The 11,098-nt window shown below is 34.4% G+C and overlaps 2 protein-coding genes across 2 annotated transcripts; both read left to right on the forward strand.

Annotated features, from left to right (window-relative positions):
• Window positions 1-277: 277 nt before the first annotated feature.
• LOC107017372 (sugar transport protein 5-like) lies at window positions 278-3,050 on the forward strand. Its single transcript, XM_015217615.2, has 5 exons — window positions 278-478; window positions 888-1,213; window positions 1,333-1,522; window positions 1,721-2,166; window positions 2,379-3,050. The coding sequence occupies exons 1-5, from the start codon at window positions 355-357 to the stop codon at window positions 2,820-2,822; spliced, it is 1,530 nt and encodes a 509-aa protein (XP_015073101.1). The 5' UTR covers window positions 278-354; the 3' UTR covers window positions 2,823-3,050.
• Window positions 3,051-8,543: 5,493 nt separating this feature from the next.
• LOC107017016 (sugar transport protein 5-like) lies at window positions 8,544-10,864 on the forward strand. Its single transcript, XM_015217305.2, has 4 exons — window positions 8,544-9,008; window positions 9,128-9,317; window positions 9,516-9,961; window positions 10,174-10,864. The coding sequence occupies exons 1-4, from the start codon at window positions 8,583-8,585 to the stop codon at window positions 10,615-10,617; spliced, it is 1,506 nt and encodes a 501-aa protein (XP_015072791.1). The 5' UTR covers window positions 8,544-8,582; the 3' UTR covers window positions 10,618-10,864.
• Window positions 10,865-11,098: the final 234 nt, after the last annotated feature.

Consider the following 11,098-nt stretch of genomic DNA (forward strand, 5'->3'; position numbering starts at 1 on the left):
CCTAGTAGCCCCCCACCCCCAAAAGAAAATATTAATTTTGTTTTCAAAAAATATTTTTAATTTTAAAATTTTATTTTTTTCATCTCTACCCTCGACCTCCACCCCCACACGTCGCCCACCCTAAAAAATCAAGTTTATTTTTAAAAATTATTTTCTATTTTAGTAAAACTTAAAGGTAATTCTCAAAAATATTTTTCATGTAAAATAAATAAAAAATCTACTTGTTTCCCGTAAAAACATTTTCCTTTCCTTGCAAACACACCCTATATATAGATTATAGACCAATGTTAGAAAAATAAAACTTAGTTTTAGATCTCTTCTAACAATTGAGAAGGGAAAATAGAAATTGGTGGCATGGCTGATGATAGACAAGATAGCGATACCCGCTTTAATGCGAAGATAACATCTGCAGTTATCATCACTAGCATTGTTGCTGCATCAGGTGGCCTCATTTTCGGATTTGATATTGGAATTTCAGGTTGTTTGTTTTTTCGTTTTCCATTATATTAGATTGAAATTCCAGTTATTGACATTGTAGGATACAAGAAGAGGTCTGTTGACCGAATCACGTCAAATTTTTGTGTCTTATTTCTTGCTTGGCTTATTACTCATGATCTATCGAGTTTTGTTTTGCTAGCTTTATTTTCAAGACGACAAGTCCCACATTTTAAAGAGGTTTACATGTAAATATTTTTTGAGTAATGTGATAGTGTAAATAATTTCTTACATTGATGGTGTATATAAGTTAAACTACATGATCTCTAAATTTTGTCTGGTATAAAAAGTTATGATTAGTCGCATACACGAATTTAACACTAACCATTGGAATGTTTATGTTGTTGCAACTTATTATCACAGAGATTTGATCAATTTAATTTGTACATTAGGTGGAGTGACGACAATGAGGCCATTCCTTGAAAAATTCTTCCCATCAATACTGAAGAAGGCAGCATCTGGTGGTGCTGAAACAAATGTGTATTGTGTATTCGACAGTGAACTTTTAACAGCGTTCACGTCATCACTCTACATTGCTGGCTTGGTTGCATCTCTTGCAGCTGGTCGCCTCACGACAGCCATAGGACGAAGAAACATAATGGTAGTAGGAGGCTGCACTTTCTTTGCTGGTGCACTCATCAATGGTGCATCTCAAAATATTTTTATGCTCATTTTGGGTCGCATTTTATTAGGCTTTGGTGTCGGCTTTACTAACCAGGTAACAGAACATAGAGTTAAGTAATCTTATACTAATAGTGTGAGAATTATGTATATCCTTTTACAGGACATAGATCAAATTGACTTTCTGCATTTGTATTTCATTCATGATATTTGAAGGCTACTCCCGTATACCTGTCAGAAATGGCACCGTCAAAATGGCGTGGTGCATTCAGCACAGGCTTCCAATTCTTCATATGTGTTGGCATTCTTATTGCAAATTGCATAAACTATGCCACCTCTAAGCTTAGCTGGGGATGGCGCCTTTCCCTCGGCCTGGCCATAGTCCCAGCCGTGACAATGACCATAGGTGCACTTCTCATTTTCTCCTTTTAATAATATAGCTGTCAGGGTCAATTTGCTAACACCTCGACTATATCCTCAAGTACCTCTTTGGCAGACTGTAATGAAATCACCTATCATTTTGTTACGCGACCTTTATATTGTTAGGCCTAATAGAGTTAAAAGGCTTCAAATATATGCTTTGTGACCAAACCCTTTGGCACAGGTGCACTTTCCATATCCGACACACCTAGCAGCCTAGTTGAGCGAGGGAAAGTAGAGCAGGCAAAGCAATCTCTAGCAAAAGTTCGAGGAACCAACAACAACACTGAAATTGAAGCAGAGTTAGCTGATCTTATTAGGTCTTGTGAAATTGCAAGAGCTTCAAAGGAAGAGCCTTTTGTGACGATCTTTAGGAAACAACATCGACCTCATTTGGTCATGTCCATTGCCATACCATTTTTCCAGCAAATGAGTGGGATTAATATCATTGCATTCTATGCACCTGTCCTTTTTCGATCAGTGGGTTTAGGAAATAACGCAGCTCTACTTGGTGCTATTATTCTTGCACTAGTAAACGTTGGTGCTATCCTTGTATCTACTTGTATTGTTGATCGATTTGGACGGAGATTTCTCTTCATACAAGGCGGAGTACAAATGCTCGTCTGCCAGGTACGTGTTTAGCTAATTAGCAATCTGAGACAACTCGCTATATGCAACCAAATATCGAAGTTAAAACTCGAGTGATGACTGGTTAATGAGTTCATGTTTTGTTCAATTATGCAAGTTAAATTGACTTACAACATGTAACTAGAAAAATAAAATAGATTAGTTTGTATATCTATATTCAATTATTATGCTAATTACATTTGATCTTCGTGAAGGTAGCAATTGCTTGTACACTTGCAGCTTCTATAGGCGAAAACGGAAGAAAACACATTAGCAAACAATATGCTGCCTTAATACTAGCCCTGATGTGCATCTATGCTGCTGGTTTTGGTTGGTCATGGAGTCCTCTAAATTGGCTTATTCCAAGTGAAATATTTCCAATGAACATTCGATCAACGGGGCAGAGCATAAGTGTGGCAGTGAACTTTGCTACCACGTTCGTGTTGTCTCAATTTTTCTTAGCCATGCTCTGTCACTTCAAGTATGGTGTTTTCTTGTTCTTTTCTGGTTGGATCTTTGTTATGACCATGTTTATTGTGATGTTCATGCCTGAGACCAAAGGCGTCGACTTAAATTCGATGCATCAAGTGTGGGAGCAGCACTGGTTTTGGGGTAGATATGTTAAGAGATCAGTCCTAGTGCCACAGCAAAGAAGTTGAATTGATTATACCAAATGTTTGTATGTGTGTATTACTGCAGTTGCTTTTGTAAGTTTAAAAAAACAGAGGAATTTTAACATAATGGGATCAGTACTGGGTAATAGAAGTTTATAGATAGTACTTTGTTAGTGACGAGTAAATGTGTATCAATTTGTTTATCTGATTTTAATTTGACACACTTAGAAGAAATGAATGTCAACTAAAATTTTCAAGCTAGGTTTATGTATACATATTTGTCTACGTGAAATATATCCTATATTTAACTTTTTATACTTATGCATTGAGCTTATATTTGGTGGGAGCTGGAAACTTAAGGGTATTGGGAGTTACTTCCTCCGTTTCAATTTAAGTATTTTAATTATTTTAAAAAAATATTTTTTAAAAAATGTTGATGTTTAACTAACATTGTTTACTTGGTTCGTTATATTTGGTGGGAGTTGGAAACTGGAGGGTCTTGGGAGTTATTTCTTCCGTTTTAATTTAAGTATTTTATTTTTGGTTAAACTATATAAATCCCACTAGTTTAGGTCTTAATTACTAAGATTCTCGATAGTTTTAAATATTACTTTTTCTACCATATTTCATGTTTGAGATATATAAATTTGAATCCGCGAGATACATGTATATGTCGAATTTTAAAATTGAGATACATATTTTATTTGTTTAAATTAATTATATGTTTAATTAATTTTATTTTACTATTCTTTGAAATAATAGTTTTCATTAATATTATTAATAAAAGATAAAAACATGTATATATTGGTCATTTAGTTTGACTAATTTCATTTTATTACTCTTAAAATAATAAATTCATTAATTTGATGTATCTATTATCAATATATGATGTATCCAACAAACTAAATACTAGATATATGATTATACATCATTCATATGTATCATAAATGTATCTAGGATCAATTCCATGTATCTATTTATCTAACCTAATGTTAATTTCATGTATCTATTTATATGATCTAATTTTAGTTTCATGTATCTTCTATATATATCTAATATTAATCTGATGTATCAAGTATCAATTTCATATATTATATTAAGAACATGTATCTCAGATACGTAGTAAGCATATACATATAATTATATGCAGGGGCAGCTCAAACCCGTTGGTTGCCTAAGGACAAAATCAAATTAGAGGCCTTAAAAAAAATTATAAATGAAAATCTATTTTTCTTGATTTTTGAGAGGCAAAGTTGTTAATAATTTTTGTGTAGTTAATCTCTTCTAATAATTCTTTTTCAATAGATAATATAGTCAAACCACTTAATATTTCTTGAGACATTGACCATTTTAAACACTATTTACAATATCAAATAAAAAATATAATAAACATAAGACACAAAATAATAATAATATTAGAAATTAGAATGATATTACCGTATTCAAAAGCTATGAAGACTTGATTTCCGAAAATGAATGAAGCTGCTGCAATATATTTTTTCTCCAAATTTAAAATATAAACTATCATTAAGAGCAAGTAAAGTCTTAAGCTTTGAATAAGAGACTAAGAGAGAGATAATATTAGAAAGGAGAAAGTGAGAAGAAACAGAGGAGATGAGGATAAAATATACAAAAACAAAATTAAAAAAAATAAGATAACGTGTACATTAACAAATAGTGTTGACACCCAATTTTTGACCCACGTCGGTATAAATTAATTATCGAGCTTCCTAAATTTTCCAAATAATCTAAAATTATTTAGTTTTATAAATTTTACGAATATAATAATATAATACGTGAATCTTATGTCACTTCGAATATGTTTTAACATAATATATTTTACATAATTACGTATATAAGTTGTATATCTCTTGATTATTCAAAACCACCAAAAAATATACCTTTAAGTGTTTTATTTAACTAGTTTATTTTAAATCACAATCATATTTTGAGTCGCTATTTTACAATTTAAATAATTATGTTACTAAATAAGTAAGCTCGTCATTAAATTTATGCCAAGTTCGTTTTATTTTAAAATCGATTGACTATTTAGTAAATTTAGCTCTTTTTCCTTTAATCCTATTTGAAGAACTGAATTTGGGCCCTTCCCTCCTAAATTTTACTTCCTAATTTCCAAGCCCACTCCATTCTACCCCCCACCAACTTAAAATGACCCAAAACAATATTCTGAGGCCCAATTCTCCCTTTCCAATTAATCCCAAGCCCATGGATTAAATCCCAGCCCAAAAGCCCCACGCCCATCCCGAATTTCCCAGCCCCAACCTTTTAATCCAAACATTCCCCTCAAACCGACCCGACCCAGACCCCCCTTTCTTCTTCCCCTCACTCACGCTATTCCCAGGAAGAAACAGAAATCCCAGGAAAAAGAAGAAGACGCGGCAGAACCCAAAAACGGTAAAACCCCTCTCTCACCCGCGTCTCTCCCCCACGCTCTCTCCCTTTCTTTCCTCCTCCCCCACGCGATTCCCCCCCCCCTGCAGCGAAAATCCCAGAAAAGCGGGAAAAAACTCCAGAAAACGCAGACCTACGCGACTTCCCCCTCCCCCCAACGTCTCCTTCTTCACCCAGCGTACCGTGTACAGCGCTTTCGGCGGGTGGCAGACCTGCGTTTCGGCTTCTTTTCAGAGATTGGCAGCCTTGGGTACGAAAACCAGCTGTATGATTTTGAATTTTCGAATTGAGGGGGAGAATTTCGATTTTACCCCAAAATCCCCCCGCCCTCCTAACCCAAAAAACCCTAATCGTTTTACTATATAAATCCCCTCCCTCTTCAGGTGAAGGGTTGGAAAAATCTGAGGTAGAAATCCTTGGCCTCACTGTTTATCGAGCTTAGGAGATTGAAATTTTAGGCAGTGATTATAAAGATTTTCCGAAAAGCTATTCTCCCTCGTCTCTGTTGCAAAGAAGAGAGATCGCTGGGGCTATAAGTTCCTCCTCGAGCGGATTTTTCAGAAAGAGAACATTTCCATTTCCTTGGAAACTAGTGGGTATTCTTTTAGTGAGGAAGAAGAGGGCGCATTCCGTCGCTAGGTTCGAGTGTGAGGTCGCTCGTAGCTGCTCCTTCCCGTTCCGTTCACTGCTTTCAAAAAGGTAATTCCCTTTTTCAAAAGTCTCTCGTATCCCTTAGTTTAATGTAATGTTTCGTCCATGAAGTCGCTACCCTTGATTGTTGTGTTGTTATTGTTCTTGCTTTTTGTTTCACGGCCGCTGAAAGAGTCTGCTCAACCTTTCCAAATATGATGTTTCTTGAATGTTGATGATTTCTCTTCATTTCCATAGCTATCTTGAACTCTTCTGATGACAGTATCTGTTTCCAACAAAAGTCTAGATGGTATCTTTTGCATTCTGTTTTCAAACAGTGGATACAACGCAAGGAATGCTTACGGGTCTCTCTGTTTTGACTCTGTCTTGGCCTATCTGTTTGATTTTAGGTTCTTCTTCGTTTGAGCATTTTGTTTCAGCACCGTTAGATCGTTATAGGCAGCGTGATGTGTCGTTTTGATCGATATAGATGTTGGTTCTTGTGGTGATATTAGGAGTAGTTGTTGATGGTTGTGTATTTGTTTGCCTCGAATGTTGTAGTAAGGTCATGAGTATACTAGCTGCTGCAAATAGGTTGTCATATTATTCAAATCATTTATTAATTATGCTTTGCTTGAGATGTGTTTAGTTGCAGACCCTTGGTTGCATTAGTTTCATAATTCGTGAATCTTGTTTATCGTTTAGGATTAAGGTTTGAAGTGTAAATGTTGAGTACTAATCCTTACCATTATTTTTGTTGCATGTGATCAATCCGAGTTTATTTGGACAATACCTTGCACTACCAAGGGGCCATAAAAGGCCCTATACTCCTTTTTCTTTCGAATCAGCCTATCAGGAAAAAAAAAATAAGTTTCGAGGCGGTCATACACAATCAAGTGTCGTGAGGATTGAGGAAATCTTGAAGATTGAAGGACTCGAAGAAACGGACTAGAGATTTTTATTTTGTTTATCTCCCTTTTTGCATTTTTGTAATGGGCATAAGCCCTTGCTTTTTTTTTTTTTTTTATTTCCTCCTAATTATATTTGTATGTTTAGATTAGGACAGGTACAAAAATGGGTCAAACACCCAAAAGCAGGTGGGTCCAAAATTCGGTCAAGGCGGACAGAACCCGAATTTGGACCCAAAATCTCTCCCTCTCTCTTTATTATTTGCTTACGTATTTGTTTTACTCGAATGCCGTTAGTTGAAGGTTAGAAAGCTCCAAACCCCTTCGAACGCCTTTTGCTTTATCAAACTAAAGACTAAAAATTGAAGCTTTAAAACAATAAATGTTGCAAAACTTGTAAATTTGTCTAAATGAAACTTTAATAAGTTCAACTGAAAGATTCACAAAAAATTAAAACAAAAATAGTCAAATAAGTTAATCACCGGAAAATCGTAAGTTAGCGGAGCGTTTTAGGTGCCTTAAACACCTTCCTAAGACGCTAATAAGAATCCCGAACCCCCTAAAAATAGTTTCAAAACAATTTTTTCTGTTTAAGTTGTTTAGGAACAAAGTTTTTTCTTGATTTTTCTTAAAAATTAAGTGGCGGCTTCTAAAAGTCAAAAATATCTTAAAAACAAAACAAACTCTTTTCGAAATCATCTTTTTCGATAAAACAAATAGTACACAACTTTTTACTGAAAAGTCAATCACTTCAGCCTTTTAACCTATCTACTTAATTTAATTTTTTTAATCCATTTGCATTTATTAAATGAGATTTAATTATTTTTTTTAATTAAACCTAATTACATAAAAAAAATGGGGGCCCCTAAAATTGGGGGCCTGAGGCGAATTACTTTTTTTTAAAACTAACGAGCCGCCCCTGAATTTATGTATCTAAATATGGAATGCAATCAAAACACATGAAATTAGGAACAAATCACGAGTGTAAAGTATTTATCTTATCATTAATCCAAAAATATAAAAATTATAAATAGATGTACGAAATTAATGACATTTTAAATTTTCATCCATTAAAAAGTATGGAAAACTAATAGATTCAAACAATGTAAAAATCCTAAAATCAAACTTTAAAATTATTAGAGCTCCTAATTAGATACATTAACATGGTAAGAACAGAGTTACTATACAATATCTCGAAATAATTGGACAAAATCTTACTTTACCTATTTATATAATATTGATTATGAATTTATTATATGCAAAGATGCTCGAGGAAGAAAGGGGTAATGTTAGATGTGTGTGAAACAAAACATGTATTGAAATGGTTGAGGAAGAAGGGGGTAATGTGCCTGAATAATGAATAATGTGGATGGTGTGAAAAGAGATGAAGTAATTTGAATTGTTAGTGTCATTAATTAAGGAGATATACTTTTAAGATAATTATTAAAAATCATATTTAAGGGGATTATGTATCTAATTTAACTTTTAAAAAAATATGATATAATTATTAAAAAATGGTATTACATGTAATATTTTTAAATTAGAGGTAAAATGTATATCTATGATAGTGAAGTATATCTAAATATATAATTTTTCCTTTATTTTTTTTTAAAAAAAAATTATTTTAAAAAAATATTGATATTCAACTAACATTGTTTACTTGGTTCGTAATGAAATTATATGTTATGTTTTTAAACAGTATTTGAATAGCTAGATTCTTTATCTAGGATTTTGATTGAACATTCATATATGAATTGAAGTTGAAAATAAAGTGATAGTGTAAATAATTTCTTACATTGATGGTGTATATAAGTTAAACTACATGATCTCTAAATTTTGTCTGGTATAAAAAGTTATGATTAGTCGCATACACGAATTTAACACTAACCATTGGAATGTTTATGTTGTTGCAACTTATTATCACAGAGATTTGATCAATTTAATTTGTACATTAGGTGGAGTGACGACAATGAGGCCATTCCTTGAAAAATTCTTCCCATCAATACTGAAGAAGGCAGCATCTGGTGGTGCTGAAACAAATGTGTATTGTGTATTCGACAGTGAACTTTTAACAGCGTTCACGTCATCACTCTACATTGCTGGCTTGGTTGCATCTCTTGCAGCTGGTCGCCTCACGACAGCCATAGGACGAAGAAACATAATGGTAGTAGGAGGCTGCACTTTCTTTGCTGGTGCACTCATCAATGGTGCATCTCAAAATATTTTTATGCTCATTTTGGGTCGCATTTTATTAGGCTTTGGTGTCGGCTTTACTAACCAGGTAACAGAACATAGAGTTAAGTAATCTTATACTAATAGTGTGAGAATTATGTATATCCTTTTACAGGACATAGATCAAATTGACTTTCTGCATTTGTATTTCATTCATGATATTTGAAGGCTACTCCCGTATACCTGTCAGAAATGGCACCGTCAAAATGGCGTGGTGCATTCAGCACAGGCTTCCAATTCTTCATATGTGTTGGCATTCTTATTGCAAATTGCATAAACTATGCCACCTCTAAGCTTAGCTGGGGATGGCGCCTTTCCCTCGGCCTGGCCATAGTCCCAGCCGTGACAATGACCATAGGTGCACTTCTCATTTTCTCCTTTTAATAATATAGCTGTCAGGGTCAATTTGCTAACACCTCGACTATATCCTCAAGTACCTCTTTGGCAGACTGTAATGAAATCACCTATCATTTTGTTACGCGACCTTTATATTGTTAGGCCTAATAGAGTTAAAAGGCTTCAAATATATGCTTTGTGACCAAACCCTTTGGCACAGGTGCACTTTCCATATCCGACACACCTAGCAGCCTAGTTGAGCGAGGGAAAGTAGAGCAGGCAAAGCAATCTCTAGCAAAAGTTCGAGGAACCAACAACAACACTGAAATTGAAGCAGAGTTAGCTGATCTTATTAGGTCTTGTGAAATTGCAAGAGCTTCAAAGGAAGAGCCTTTTGTGACGATCTTTAGGAAACAACATCGACCTCATTTGGTCATGTCCATTGCCATACCATTTTTCCAGCAAATGAGTGGGATTAATATCATTGCATTCTATGCACCTGTCCTTTTTCGATCAGTGGGTTTAGGAAATAACGCAGCTCTACTTGGTGCTATTATTCTTGCACTAGTAAACGTTGGTGCTATCCTTGTATCTACTTGTATTGTTGATCGATTTGGACGGAGATTTCTCTTCATACAAGGCGGAGTACAAATGCTCGTCTGCCAGGTACGTGTTTAGCTAATTAGCAATCTGAGACAACTCGCTATATGCAACCAAATATCGAAGTTAAAACTCGAGTGATGACTGGTTAATGAGTTCATGTTTTGTTCAATTATGCAAGTTAAATTGACTTACAACATGTAACTAGAAAAATAAAATAGATTAGTTTGTATATCTATATTCAATTATTATGCTAATTACATTTGATCTTCGTGAAGGTAGCAATTGCTTGTACACTTGCAGCTTCTATAGGCGAAAACGGAAGAAAACACATTAGCAAACAATATGCTGCCTTAATACTAGCCCTGATGTGCATCTATGCTGCTGGTTTTGGTTGGTCATGGAGTCCTCTAAATTGGCTTATTCCAAGTGAAATATTTCCAATGAACATTCGATCAACGGGGCAGAGCATAAGTGTGGCAGTGAACTTTGCTACCACGTTCGTGTTGTCTCAATTTTTCTTAGCCATGCTCTGTCACTTCAAGTATGGTGTTTTCTTGTTCTTTTCTGGTTGGATCTTTGTTATGACCATGTTTATTGTGATGTTCATGCCTGAGACCAAAGGCGTCGACTTAAATTCGATGCATCAAGTGTGGGAGCAGCACTGGTTTTGGGGTAGATATGTTAAGAGATCAGTCCTAGTGCCACAGCAAAGAAGTTGAATTGATTATACCAAATGTTTGTATGTGTGTATTACTGCAGTTGCTTTTGTAAGTTTAAAAAAACAGAGGAATTTTAACATAATGGGATCAGTACTGGGTAATAGAAGTTTATAGATAGTACTTTGTTAGTGACGAGTAAATGTGTATCAATTTGTTTATCTGATTTTAATTTGACACACTTAGAAGAAATGAATGTCAACTAAAATTTTCAAGCTAGGTTTATGTATACATATTTGTCTACGTGAAATATATCCTATATTTAACTTTTTATACTTATGCATTGAGCTTATATTTGGTGGGAGCTGGAAACTTAAGGGTATTGGGAGTTACTTCCTCCGTTTCAATTTAAGTATTTTAATTATTTTAAAAAAATATTTTTTAAAAAATGTTGATGTTTAACTAACATTGTTTACTTGGTTCGTTATATTTGGTGGGAGTTGGAAACTGGAGGGTCTTGGGAGTTATTTCTTCCGTTTTAATT

This window comes from Solanum pennellii, chromosome 4 (assembly GCF_001406875.1).
Source record: "Solanum pennellii chromosome 4, SPENNV200".
NCBI classification, from domain to species: domain Eukaryota; kingdom Viridiplantae; phylum Streptophyta; class Magnoliopsida; order Solanales; family Solanaceae; genus Solanum; species Solanum pennellii.

What these genes read in the sequence shown, in the direction of transcription:
- LOC107017372 (XM_015217615.2), top strand. Translation starts at nt 355, where the DNA reads ATGGCTGATGATAGACAAGATAGCGATACCCGCTTTAATGCGAAGATA. An exon ending in ATTTGATATTGGAATTTCAG is followed by an intron (nt 479 to 887) that starts GTTGTTTGTTTT and finishes TTTGTACATTAG; the next exon opens with GTGGAGTGACGACAATGAGG. An exon ending in TACAAATGCTCGTCTGCCAG is followed by an intron (nt 2,167 to 2,378) that starts GTACGTGTTTAG and finishes ATCTTCGTGAAG; the next exon opens with GTAGCAATTGCTTGTACACT.
- LOC107017016 (XM_015217305.2), top strand. Translation starts at nt 8,583, where the DNA reads ATGATTAGTCGCATACACGAATTTAACACTAACCATTGGAATGTTTAT. An exon ending in GTGTCGGCTTTACTAACCAG is followed by an intron (nt 9,009 to 9,127) that starts GTAACAGAACAT and finishes TGATATTTGAAG; the next exon opens with GCTACTCCCGTATACCTGTC. An exon ending in AGCCGTGACAATGACCATAG is followed by an intron (nt 9,318 to 9,515) that starts GTGCACTTCTCA and finishes CCTTTGGCACAG; the next exon opens with GTGCACTTTCCATATCCGAC.